At 44.8% G+C, this 14,257-nt stretch overlaps 1 protein-coding gene across 1 annotated transcript in view; it reads right to left on the bottom strand.

Moving 5' to 3' along the window:
- Nucleotides 1-14,257, bottom strand: part of FAN1 (FANCD2 and FANCI associated nuclease 1) — a 231,126-nt gene that overhangs the window by 116,282 nt on the left and 100,587 nt on the right. Inside the window, exon 9 of the mRNA XM_069222393.1 lies at nt 962-1,126. Coding sequence (XP_069078494.1) covers nt 962-1,126 — 165 coding nt within the window. The remainder of the gene's footprint in view (nt 1-961; nt 1,127-14,257) is intronic.

Below are 14,257 nucleotides of genomic sequence, written 5' to 3'. Positions count from 1 at the left end.
ACTACACATGCCACAAACACAAATTTCCTTTGCAATGAACAGAGCGTGGAGAATGTGTACACCCAAAATCATCCACTTGATCGGGACAGGTGATGTCAACCCCACGATGGCCTGGGCTATGCTGCATAGGATAAATCCCTTGACCGGTTCCCTGCTCAGTGGTGGCCGAGAAAACTTAATTGATTCTCAGGTAAAAACAGGTGAAGAGTGGCCTTAGGTGATCACATAGGTTCCATGGGCCAGTATCCTTAAGTCATGTCGGCCGGAGACACCATTCATTTTCTTAGTCTGTAGCCCTGGCTTTGCTCTTATCAGGATGTCTGGAAATAACACTGGACGAATATCAAGATATCCAGGGTAATGACAGTGGAGAAGCCAGTGAATATAAGAGTGGGCGTAAATTACGATCTCTGATTCGGGCAAGCACCGCAAGTTATCAGGGATTTCACATGTGCTTTTGAAATATGCACACATAACAAAAAAGGTAGGTAATCATGGTAGTGCTGCAAGTGAAACTCTGCAAATGTTTTTGCCTATAACGTTGTTTTGTTGTATGGTATTCTGGATGTATAAAATATTTTTCTATAATGACAATACCCATTGCCTATTCCTTAACACTGCTAACACTAAACAAAATATATGTTCACAACACTACTGCCTGTGTAATAGATTTTTTGTGAAAGCAGCAAACTATCCAGTACAAAAGCGGGGGGTAATGCTACAGTATAAATGGTACCAAATCATCTTGAGTTCGACAATCAATTACTAACTTTAATCACAGGGATGACACTTTCCACTGAGAGCAAAGGCCTATTTTGTAACAGGTTTCATAACTTTGTGCAGCAAGGTAATTCTCACAGATGCATTGTGCCAATGTACAGAATAAGACGGTGGCCTGAAAGGACAGATTGTTTTTTTCAACCCATTCTTAGTGTTCAAACCAATCCCTGACTTTACTCACATGGGTAACATCTTCCACTTCGATTACAGGCATATCTTGGAACAGATGTCGTAACTTCTTACAGCTGGCTGATTCTCTGATACGCAATGCACGTTGGTAAAGAGCAAGGCGATGGCCAGTTCGAACAAATGGGTCTGCTAACCCCTCCAAAACATATCCAATGGCCTGGAAAAAAGACAGACAAATGTTCAGAAGAGTCTGCTAACTCGACCTTTGTCAAAAATGATTTGCCTTTTATGAACATGAAACATGAGTGCACTTCAATAAAAGTCATGTTGTCTCAAGTATAATAACTTCTGTATGGTCTACATCAAGCTTGGTAAAGAAGGGTTTTACGATTTTGCAAAGGAAAACGAACAAGTAAAGATATGCAGTGTACAGCACAGCCTTAGTTAAACACAGCACATCACACATCAATAATAATAGTAATAAGAATAATAATGTTAATGACAATAAAAACTACGACAACAATAACAAATTCCACCAAGAGTGGTAATCAGAAACTATGAATAGGAGTTGATAACTTTAGGAAAGGAAAGCAGGGACAAGTGTTCACTACAGAATAAACAATGCACATATCCACACCTATGTTGCGTATGATTGCAGGGTTTCAATGCAGTACTATGGACAAGGTACTTAGAATCCAAGACTAAAACTGCTGTTGATATAGAAACATTGTGTGACTGTTACCGCCTTTGTCACAGGTGGTAAAGTCAAAGCAGTACTGAATTGCAGCACTGTGCAAATTTATTGCACAGGATTCTTCTGCGTTTGTCAGGAGCACAGCCACAAACCTCCCGTTCCTCCAGTCACTGCCTGAAGCAGCATCCACAATATCAACACAGCTTTTCTGCCAGGCAACATACAAGGACCATGCTACTGCTTTGCTTCCCTGGAAACAAGATAGCAAACAGATCCCAAACCTGCAGGCAACAGAAGTTTTCTGTGCCCACCCTCGAAAAGCAGGTACAGACAAAATCAACACACACACGCACACACTATAAAACTTCAGTGCTGATGATGCTCAAACCTCATCCCCTCCTGCTCACAAAGGAAAGCTTTGCTATAGAAGCTGACAGACCAAAGTATTTCAACAACCTAAGGATGATAAAGACCAGTACACTGTTAACACAACCTCGACGGTAGGAAAACAGAGGAGGACAGGGGGCGAAGTAAACTTGTTAATGCCTAAACAAACTTCACTGAGGTAACCACAAACAAAGACAAGTGAATTACATCATCACCAACAAGCACCAAACACACTCGAACAGCACAATCTAGTAACACATATATCCAGTAACATGCAAGCCTGTAGACTGCGTACAACTTAGGTTACCAACAGGGCATTCTGGCTAAAGGAAGAGATTTGATGAGGTTGCCACAGTCAGTTGTAGATGTTTCCTGCTACAACCTAAGAAATAGAAGGTGGAGATAAACTGTCACTGTGAACTCAATTTCAATCTTAGTATATTCCTGGAATGGCAGGAAGAAACAGACTCACAAACGGCAATGTACTATTTAACCAAAAACACCTCAATCTCAGTATCAAAAATGCCCTCAACTTACCTTACACATTACAATAACTGACTATCCTTTATGAGTGTTAAAATGATATAGACCGTATCAAGACTGCATGTAGTCGTTATTTGAAGGACATACTTTTTTAAATGGTTGTCCTGTGTGGTAGACCCTCATTGCCTTCCCCCTAATCCTTTAATTTTCAATATTTTCTCATATCAATCAATCTTCTAGTTCTGTTGGGTAAAATATAGGAACATTATGTTGCATCCTGGAGTGCAGGAAGTGGGTTGCTACATTTGCACATATTTTCTTTTGCAATTGTCATCATACATCAATAAAGTAAAATCATGGAGTAATTCCCACAGTGCATCTCATCTCTTTAGGATTGCCACCAAAGACAAACGGAGGTCTGTAATATTAAATTACTTCATTGTTATCAAGGTTCTGTTGAAGCAGCGGTGACCCATCATTTAGGGTGAGGGGCTGAGTCTCTCCACCCTTTTGCAAAACATGAAGAGTGTTGGTCAGGCTGAGCAAAGGTCTCTTCATTGTCTGGTCAGGCAGACAGGTGCTGATCATGCAGTAAAAGAGGAGGCGTCTGGCAGCCTGACCAAAGCTTTGCCAGGCTCAAGATTTCACAGCTCTGTGGGCGTGACCAAGTCAGTCTGGCAAAGAGCTGCAAGGTCCTCCTCCTCATGATGAGGGGAAGAGTCACAGATAGCATCAGACCTGGGCGCTTCAGATTTAAGCCCTGAAGTACCTAAGGCTGAGTGACATCATGGACGCCTCTCATAGAGTGGGTTGGGATCAGCAGCTCTCACTCTCCCTCTCCCTATTGGGAAGGTCCTCCTCTCGTTACCTAACCCATTACAAGGTCAGCCAATGGGCCATTGTGTTTTCCCTTCCCTCCCAGAAATATCCAGCTCCTTCCGGTGCTTTCTGCATCTTTTCCTGCTACCTGCTGGACCTGCTATCACAAGGTAAGTACATTTATTTTAATGTCTAGGTGCATGAGTGAGTGTATGAATGTATGTGTGCTGTAAATGGATTTTCATGTGTGTGTAGGCTTGTGAATGGCGAATGTGTGTGTGTGAGGTTGTAAATGGATAGGTGTGAGTGAGTGTGCATGTGGATGAGTATGTATGTGCCTGCCCATTACTTCCTCATAATAATGGCAGCCACTGCAGTAAAGGAAACTTTATTCATACCAATAATCCTCATTACACTTAGTCCTGTCTTTCCTCACCATAGATCTTACTGCTTGAGGAACAGTCAATGTTCGGCATTTAAGCAATCTTGCTCACCCTTGATGGTTATTAACATTTCTGGTGTCTCCCCCGTTTAACTTGATGATACTTATACCGCTCATCTCAACTAGAAATTCTCGTTTCAGATATCCAAGCAGGTTTATATCAGATACAGGCTAGGCAAGAGAGGAGGGGATGCTGTACTGTGCCAAGGAAAAGGGGTAGAACAGAGAGTAGTGGTAAGAAATCAAAACGTTAACACTTTGGTCCTGTTTCTTTTCGCACTCCTTAGTAAATGAGATGATTCTAAGCCAGTACAAAGTTGTTACCAACCACTTTGACATCTAGCCACTTGACACATACAAACAACAGGACATGTTGGATTACCAATTCCAACACACAGCTAAGCAAGAATCAACAATTCCATAACCAGGAAAGAAAAGGGGGATGCCCACTTTATATAATATTAAGGAAACGGAGTCAAACAGTACTAAACCAAGATCAAGGCAGACGTCAAAGGTGTGGATTGAATTACAGCAGAAAATCAAATCAAATCCTGATGTACAGTAGCATAGAATGCACCATCCAGCCTCCAGAACTGAAGATACCTGGAAAAACATCCCAGCCAGTCAGAAGATGGGATTTCCAAACAAGGACAGTTCAATCTGAGCCTGGAGGACTTGGAAGGACCAGTTGCATATGCATATACTGTATTGTTCAAGACTAAATCTCATTGAAGAAAGAAAGAACAAGCACTGAAACAAAGTGGTAGAGAAACAATGTATTTAATCAAGCTGTTCTTGAAGAGCTATGTCCTGTGTCCTGGCTGAGGAAACATGCAGCAGTTCCCCAGAAACACCGCAAGTTCAACTGTGCGAAGTGTCTTACGGTAAAAAGAATTAAGGAAATCCTGTCAGCACAAGAGAAAATACTTGTGTGACTGCGCTGCAAGAGCATGGGTGGCTACTATGTGTATTAAATGACAAAATTACTTATCAAACTGGGAGAATCCATTTATATGCCAAATATGATGTCAAAGAATAGGTGCAAACAATTACCACTGTAGGCTGAGAGACTATAGAACAGAAATGAAACTGTCAGGGGTACATCTTCCTGCATTTATCTCTCATTTTGAATATTCTACAGACACCAGATGGGATCCAGAAGCTTTATCCAAAGCAATAGGTCAGCTTCAGCCACAATACCGGCCACTCAGAATGTGCCAACACTGGATTATACATGGTGCCAATGGGTGTGCTGGTGACCTGTTTTTCTCTACTTTAAACATGGGGGTCCAAAGCTCTTCTCACTTCCTCAACGAGTAAATTCTTCCTCTTTGAATTTTGGTATTTTAAACCTTTTGCAGATGACGTAAGAAGAAAGCCTAGTTGCATATACATGACATATGCATATTGTGTCTAGGATTCGAACAATCCTGCTTATTCAAGCACCTAAGAAACAGTAGACCAGGTGATTTTTTGATTAAGACCCTCTGGTATATGCCAAATTGATACCCTTCCCCTGTAGGTAAGTCTTCCGCACAAGGGAACAACTTACCAACAGATCCTGCCAAAGCATAGAAAGCAGCAGTGGAAGCAGAAATTCTCATTTTCCTTGAAGCATGGGTCCCTCTCCCAAAACCATTCGGACTACCAATCTGATCCAATTCCCATGTAAAAAAAGATGAAACCAGAATTTACACCTTCATCAATTGACTCCGGGCACAGGCCGAGGTCTTCCAACAGGCCATGCTTTATATTTTTAGGGCGGCCCCGTTACCCTCTAAGTCACTCACTGTAAGTCGGTCCATTCCCTTTGGGTTTGACGATTCCAGTTGCTCCAACCCTAATGCCGACAGACTCTGTGACTCCATAGGTTCAAGCTTTGGCACTGCATCTGACAACTCCAAGGCACCACCCACCGAACTCTGACTCATCTACATCATTTGTTTGTGCAGTCCTCAAAGTCAATGTTGTTCAAAAAGAAGAAGTTCAAGCCTGTTATAATCATGAACTCTTGGCACAATCTATCCTTGGAGCCAAAAGAGACGCCCCTACAGTCAAGTTTTCATGTCCGACGCGAATGCCCTTGCATGCCTAATAAAGATTATGGCCATATGAAATAAGAAGCCAACAAAATCCTCCACTCTTACAATACAGATTCTGACATTTTCCTTTACTTACAAAACACCAGTGGGCTAGAGTCATCTCAAAAACGGTATCCCTTACCTTATCTGGGCCTTCCGAGGAAGTCACTTTGTTCACTTGGAAGGTACGAGAGGCAATGGAATTCTTTAAGTTAATCTTGCCTTCCAGTGAGCCCATACTAAATATTTGACTGAAATCCTTCCTCTGCAATTTGAGAATTTCTGCTACCTTTCAACGAGAAATGCTTTGAGAAATCACATGTTGCTTGGGAGTAACCCGTTTTGGATTACGCAGTCCACATGCAAATTGCTTGATGAAACAGACCCATTCCATGCAACGCAAACTTCTTCTCATCACATCCATAATTAGTGTCTAGTGGCTCAAGCCTCCCCTGCCAAGATGACTCCAAATGCCTTTACAGCTGTGCCTCGAAGGCCAAGAGTCCAAAGCTTAACTATATGGGTTGAAAAGTCTCTACCTCTGGTAGTTTCACCTTCTGCACAGCAAATGCACAGTTCCTGCTGAGCCAATACGCCAGAGTTGGCTAAGCTGATAGTTAGCAGCCTGCCTGACTACATTAAAAAATGTTTTTACTATCAGGTCTACAATAGGCTGAATGCTTCCCCACAGATCCTGTAATAGACACTGTTGCTCAATCCCTGGGAAAACCTGTCCCTCTATGTCTCCATGCTTAGGTACATTTCTCTGGAGATTTCCAGGCAACCCTTGTGGACAAACGCTTACATGATGAGCAGTTATTTGGAGAAAAGGCTGGCATACTTATGGGACGCTTCAACAGCAAAGCCATGACACACTCACTGCCTACTAAGTGAAAAAAATCCACCTGCAGTAAAGCTGATGTTCATGGTCGCTGCATGGCACAACAGTCCTGGCAGTACCAGCCTTCACCGATGATCCAAACACCCCAGCGTACTGCCCTTTTTAGTGGAGGGGTAGATCTAAAGGACACCAGACCCATGACAGCAGCAGCTCCAGGTCCAGACGTCTTCTGCTCAAAATCTCTACTTCCTCTGTGCCACCAACATTCAGAGTTTGGGAGGGTCTCTCATTTCTCCACCAACCGAGAGATGATTACAACAGACTGCCTGTTTAGCCAGCTAACCGCCAAGGGCTGTGCTGAACCCTTTGTACATTCTCCTCTGGACGGTCCTTTTTTCATAAGAACTTCTTCTCCAGCACATGCTTCAATTTTGGAGGTTGAAATTCTTGCCCTGCTGAACAAAGGGGCCACAGTGGCCTCAAAAATAAGGGGTATGATATTCTACTTCCTTTACTTCTTGGTTTCCAAAAAGGATTGAGGTTCAACACCCACTATGGACCTTTGGCTCCTAAATCTGTTAATTAAGCAGGATAAGTTCACAATGATGTAATACAGCTAGGTTGTGGTGGCCTTCAGCGCAAGTCAATGCGGTTGGTTGGAGTCCGCTTACCTCTAGAATGGCTACTTTCATCTGCCAATCCTTTCAGTACACAAGCATTACCCGAGGTTGACTGTAACGTCTTAGCACTTTCAGTTTCCAGTTCTACCATATGGTAGGACAACTGAATCACAAAACTTCATTAACAACTGCATTGCCAGATTTCACCAAGGTGCTGGATATAGTGGTGGCTGCACTTTGGAGGTCAGGAATGTATAACCGTACTCGGAAGGCAGGCCTGTAAAGGCCGGGTCCCCTCACTAGTCAGGGAACATATTCAACCTGCTGGACCTGACCCTCTCTGCAGGGTCACCCTGAGACGTTTTGCCTTTACCCTCCACTTCTTACCCAATTCTTTGTTGTTGGCCTTAAGACTCTGTGCACTTTACCACTGCTAACCAGAACTAAAGTGATTATGCTCTCTCCTCTAAACATAGCAAAATTGGCTTATACCCAACTGGCACATTTAATTTGCTTGTAATCCCCAGTAAAGTGCAGTACATATGTCCAAGGCCTGTGAACTGAATGCTACTAGTCAGCCTGGAGCACTTATTGTGCCACCCACTTAAGAAGCCCTTTAAACACGCTCAGGTCTGCCACTGCAGCTTGTGTGTCAGTTTTTTAACTTTCATTTCTATCAGGCAAAATAAACCTTTTGTCACGACCAAACGTGCCTTCATAATACATATTATGGCCCTAAACAGCCCAGAGATTAGGGTGCAGAATATTTAAAAAGATGGAAATGTGCTATTTAGTTTTACATGTCATGGTAGTGAAAAACTCTTACATTTGCTTTTCACTACAAAGAGGCCTACCTGTCTCGTAGGATAACATTGAGTTACCTTGTTACAATTACTTATTCATTATTTTCAATCAAGAGCAGGTCGAGTTTCGAGTCTAAATAATTGTAATTACAATCTCTTGTGAACGGTAAAGTCAGATTGTTTATCACAATTCTGAAAATGCCACTTTAGAAAGTTGTCATTTTCTTGTGCTAACCACTTGGTGCATGCAGTCTGATCCTGGGACACGTGACTAATTGAAGCTGGTCGTTGAGGTCTGCGTATTGCTCTTGGATAGTCAGACAAAGGGAAGATAGGTGTTGGCAGGATGGGTCAAGGGGCAGAAGCTTCACCTACCATGCTTGCACATCATAAAGATTCTGCCTGAGAACTCTCACAAGGGCCTGGGGTGAGGGCAGAGAGGCATGACATTCCAAGCACTTCTGAGGGGTAGAATCTCTGGAAGCTTCTCCTACTTAAAAGTGGGAACTAGTTGTAAATATTGAACCTCAGACCCCAACTCTTCAGTACTCTTCTGGACTCCTTGAAAACTCTGCCAGACTTGTTGAAAACTCTGCCAGGAAGAAGGACAGCTGTGCTGATGAGAGGAATGTTGCTCTTCTGAACTGCTGCCCTGAAGGACTGCTGGCCTGATGTTGCCTGGGAAAGATGGACTGAACCTGCAACCAGTACACCTAGGACCACCAAGCACTAGTCTCCTGTAACCAGCAACTGGACTCTGCAACTGTGACTCCTAGCCTGCCAAGTGGTGCCACCCCAATCCTGGACCCTTGGAATTAGGCCTGAAGGTTCCTTGCATCGCAGCCTCACAGCTCTCTGGAAATGCTGCTGCATGACGCATCTCAAGCCCGGAACTCGTATCACCTCGGCTATGCAATGCACCTTCGGCACAGGGCCTTGCAACACTGTGCAACCAGGATTTGAAGTACTCTTGTTCAGGAGACCTAAACAGGTCCCTGCAGCCGACATGCCCTCCATCGCAGTCAGTCTGAACTTGTGACTTTGTCCTGGTCTGGCGCGGTCAAGTAGCCACTTAAATCTTTAAAACTGCATATCTCTGGTTCTATTATTTGGATTTTTTTCATTTTTGTATCACATTAATTATCACATTTTACTCTACTTTTCTAAATGGTGTGGGATTTTTCTTGTGTTGTATTTTTACTTCATTATGGTTTGAAGTGCTGCATAAATACTTTACACATTGCCTCCACGATAAGTCTGACTGCACTGTGCCATGCTATCAGAGGGTTGAGCAGAGGTTAATTTGGGGTTTGCTTGTGACTTCACCATAACAAAGATTGTGGTTACTGCTTGAGTAAGGTTTCAACCCCCTCAATCAGTAACCCAATTTCTTACAATGATCAATGCACAGAAGTCTCATCTCACTTCTAGGCAATGACTGACTTCTATAGGACTGGTGTTAGACACAACTTGTATACTTGTAGGCTTTTCCTCCTCTGTGCAAAATTGCAAATATTTGAGACCTGATTCCAAAGCTTTAACGTTGGACACCAATTTGGGTTCCTCAAGGAATGCACTATGTGGGGCCACGTGCTAGATGGTGGATGAGGGTCCTTCAGTGACACACGAGAAAACAATGGCTCCAGCACCAGGGGGACCTTTCAGACTCAGTTACATGGCTATGGCTCCATACTCCTGAATTCGCTCTGATGAATGCACCCTATAAACTGTTGGTTGATTGCCCCTTCAGCCCTCCACAACTGAAGGCTACCATAGAAATGGTGTTCCTCATGGGGCTAGGGCGCTCACCTGGACCTCTACTGTGTGGTCACTGGCAGCAGGAGTTGTGGTCACTGTTGTGGCTGCTGGTGCTGTCCCTACCTTAGTGCCAATTGTTGTGGTGCTGTTGCTCCTGATGAGGGGGAGCTGTTGTCACTGAGGTGGGCTCTGCTGTTGTTGCAGAAGTGGTCAGTTCTCTGCTACCAGACCTGGTGGCAGTTGTTACAACTGTGGTTGATGTTGTGCCCCCTGCTCAGTTTGCAGCAATTGCTGCTGTTTTGGGAGTGAGGGGCTCATAGACAAAGCCCCATCAGTAAGCTTGTTTGTGTTCACATGATGTCTGGGAGGCAGTTAAAGTTGTGTATACATAGACCTAAAATGCCTCTGTCCATGTGCAACATAATAAAATTACTGGCCAATCAAATGGATATCATCTGAAAAGGGACTAATCAAGATTCCATAGCTCCCTCTTTATACTATTTTTATTCAGCCACAATTATTTATTTGAAGAGTGATAAATAGAAGGTACCAAGATACTGTTATAACCAAGAGATTGCAATCAACAAATCACAAAAGAAAACATGATATGAGACAAAATGCAGTGCAAAGAAAAATACCACCATAAACATTGACTTAAGAGACCCTAACAGATGGACTAATGAACATGTTACTTACCTTTGGTAACCCTTTATCTGGTACAGACTATATCAAGTCACAGATTCTATACCTTAGAATTGGCCCAAGGTGTCAGACTGGTTCTGGATTTTTTTTTTGTGAGTAGTTCTTCAGAGTACCTAGAGGAGAGCCCTACAGGGTAAAAAAAAAAGAAGAAAAAAAAGAACTTGAAAAGAGGGAGCAGAAAGGGGAACAATTTGCTTTTCTAAACACCATGCCACAAATGGTTTCCAACATCAGGCGTATACAGTTTTGGTGGAGGGACACCTAGCTACCAAGATAAATTGTCCTACTTCAGGAAGAAGGTCAAAAGCGGTCAACTGCCACCACTAAATCTCCACACAAGAAGGCGAAGAGCTGGCAGGTTCGGGTGGAGGACCTGCCCCTGCAGATGCAACAGAAGATCGTTCCGAAAGGGCAGCCTGATCAGAGGATTAATGGCCATGCTCAACCACTCTGGATACTATACTCTCCGTCCCCAGTACGGGATACAAGGATGACTTGGCCTGGTTGCTCCTGATCTTGTTGAGAACTCTGGGCAAGAATGGTATGAGCGGAAAGGCGCACAGGAAGCCTGAGCTTCACTTGAGACAAAAAGCGTCTCCGAGTGAAAGCCACCATAGAAAATCCAGCATGCAAAGCTGCTGACTTTGCACAGTCTTAGTGGTGGCAAACAGATGTAATCAAGGCCCTCCCCACTGCTGAAAGAGGCCGTGCACCACTTCCAGGTGGAGATGCCATTTGTGATCCGCTAGGTATCTTTGGCTGAGTTCATCTGCCCTGGCATTCAGAGAACTGGCCAAATGTCTTATTATCAGGCAAATGCCCTGATGACCAGCCATGTCCAGAGATGCAAGGCCTCTTGAAAAAGGATCCACAGACCCACACCACCCTATTTGCAATAGTACCACATGGCAGTGGTGCTGTCCATGAATACCTGTACGGGCTTTCTCTGGATGGAGGGTAAAAAGGCTTTCAGTGCCAATCGGATTGCTTGTAGCCTGAATATCCTGAACTCGCTGTTTAAGAGGATAAGCCCGAAACTGCACTGTGTCCAGAACACCTCCAATAAAAGGGCTTGTCAGAGTAAGTCATGAGTGACTTCGGCACATTGACAGTGAACCCTAGACTGTGCAGGAGGTCTGCCATAGTCTTGAGGTGGGAGACAACAGCCTGGGGTGAGCCCGCCTTCAATAGCCACTCATCGAGATAGGGGATGACTAGCACCCCTGATCGCCACAGATGCGCTGCAACCACCGCCATCACCTTGGTGTACACCCTAGTGGCGTTGATAAGGCTGAAAGGAAGCAGAGTGAACTGAAAGTGCTGATAAAGCCTGTGGCCAGGCAGAACAAGAGTGCAAATAAATGCGTCCTGCAAGAACAAAGCTACTATCCAGTCTCCTGGGTCCAAAGCAGACACGACCTGAGCGGTATGAGCATCCTGAACTTCTACTTCTTGAGGAAGAAACTGAGAGTGCAAAGGACTAGTACAAGTCAAAGGCCTCTGTCCTTTTTGTCACCAAAAAGTGCAGAAATAGCAAACACTACCTACTTCTGGCGTCAGCACCCTCTTTATGGCGTCCTTTTTGAAGACAGCAGCAATTTCCTGTCAGAGAAATGATGGGGGATCCTCCCTCAGCCAGTCGTAAGTTGGTGGTATGGGGAGAGGGGTAATCATGAAGGGGAGGGAGTATCTTTTTGGACAATTTGCAAAACCCACTTGGCTGATGTTATGGACTGCCAGTGTAGCAGGTGATTACACATCCTGTCACCAACTGAGTGACTATGGTGGTACGAGGGCAGATTAGGAGGGTTTGAGGGGGGGAGCTGCCTTTGGACTGGCCCGACTACTGGCAGCCCGAACCACGTGGTCTGGTCATACTGCACATTTGGGCACATAGAGGTTGGGGGGCATGCAAAGTGCGGTTGGTAGGAGAGTAAAGACGCAGCTGGAAGCCCCTCTGTGGTTGCAAAAGGTGGATTGTGGGTGACAAGAGGCCATGGAAAGCCCGAAGGACCTGGCTGTAAGCTCTGCTGTCCTTACAGTGCTCCAGCACTGAATCCGCCTTGTCTCAAAAGAGATAGGAGCCAAAGGGCATGTCCAATAGTGATGATTGGACATTCCCAGAAAAGCCAGTCCTCAACCAGGCGTGATGCTGTAAGGTCACTGCTGACTAAACCACTCTGCTCAGTGAGTCAGTTGTGTCCAGTCCACATCTGATGGTGAACTGCACTGCATCTCTCCCGTCTGCAACAGCCACGGAGAGGACGGCCTGGACCTCCTCCGGGAACAATGCCAGCACCTGCGCAACCATATGTCATAGTGCATGGAAATAGTGGCCCAAAAGGCATGCGGTGCTCATGGACTGCAGTGCCAGGCTGGGGGAAGAAAACATCTTCCCTAAAGCATCAAACTCTTGGATTTCCCATCCGGGGGTGAGACAGATATTGTGCATGGGTTTCCATGGGAAGTAGAGGCTTAGACTACCAACCTCTCTGGCAGAGGATGGTTGGGCGAAGAACTGTGGGTCCCCTGGAGCGAGGTGGTGGCAGTGGGCAATCATCCTAGTCACTGGAGCCCCTGAGTTGGGCTAAGACCTGGTCCCAAGTACGACATCCGTGAGGGCCTCGTTGAGTGGGAGTAGAGGTTCTGAGGGGACATTCACAGTTGTAGCACCTCTGTCAAGACAACAGTCTTAACTGCTACTGAGGGCAACTGAAGGCCGAGGAGCGTTCTTTCCACCAAAGCGAAAGACAATCAGCCGCCCTCTGCACTACCAAAGTGAAAGTCACTACTTCCTCCATAGCTACGGTAGGGAAATAATGCATGCCAGTATTTGGAGAAGTGTCCAGTCCACTGGCCGCACCCAGATCCTCACACCAGTTCATGTTGGAATCATAAGGCTGGTATTTTCAGGGTCAAGCGACCCCTCCTAATTATCCCCGATTCCTAGTCCTCTAGACTGGGATCTAGAATGACATTTGATCTTTTTGAATGGACAAAAAGACCCTTCCATAGAATGTGGAGGTGAGAGGGGAGTGAGGAATCTGCGGTTAGAGTATCTACCAGAAAGAAACATAAGGTAGTTCTTCTGCAGAATGCTCCAGCACAAAGAAATGCCTCCCAAGGTCGAGGAGTTGTGGAGAGGGCTTGGACAGAACAGGTGGGATGCCCTTCTCGTCCCATCTGGTTATCAAGGCAGTGGTGCTTTGTGAATGTGTGCACTGAAAGCATGTCGAAGACTGACAAATGTCCAGAACAGACAAACCACGTACCAATGCACATGGACCTCAATTTGTTGCAATGCTGCTGATGACTTACGGAGTTTGGGGTGCATTGGATCCAATTGCTTAATCAACTCCTCTGTGGATCAGGAGTGAGCTTGAGTGATAAGCTGACACACTTTCAACTTCTTTGGACAAAGTGTGGTTGTGGTGGGAATCAGTCTTACTAGGCTTTCTTGCGTTTTCTCCTCCATTTCAATCTGGACTCATATGAAAACTTCAACCGAAACAAAGACTGTAATGGGTCTGCATCCTCAACTCTGAACAAGAGATGGGTTTGTGAAGTTTCTTCGAGTGTTTGGCAACGTACAGATTCTCTTCACGTTCCCAGGTCACCTTCAGCTTTGGCTTGGAATCGTGCACTGAGCCCTATCACCAAAGACAATCCTAATGCAGGTCTGTCAACGACATCCGTTCACGACATTCATTGTATGGCT

The sequence above is a fragment of the Pleurodeles waltl genome, chromosome 3_1 (genome assembly GCF_031143425.1).
Source record: "Pleurodeles waltl isolate 20211129_DDA chromosome 3_1, aPleWal1.hap1.20221129, whole genome shotgun sequence".
Taxonomy (NCBI): Eukaryota; Metazoa; Chordata; class Amphibia; order Caudata; family Salamandridae; genus Pleurodeles; species Pleurodeles waltl.
Note: the sequence above shows the minus strand (reverse complement) of the source record. Positions and strands in the feature narration are given on the sequence as shown.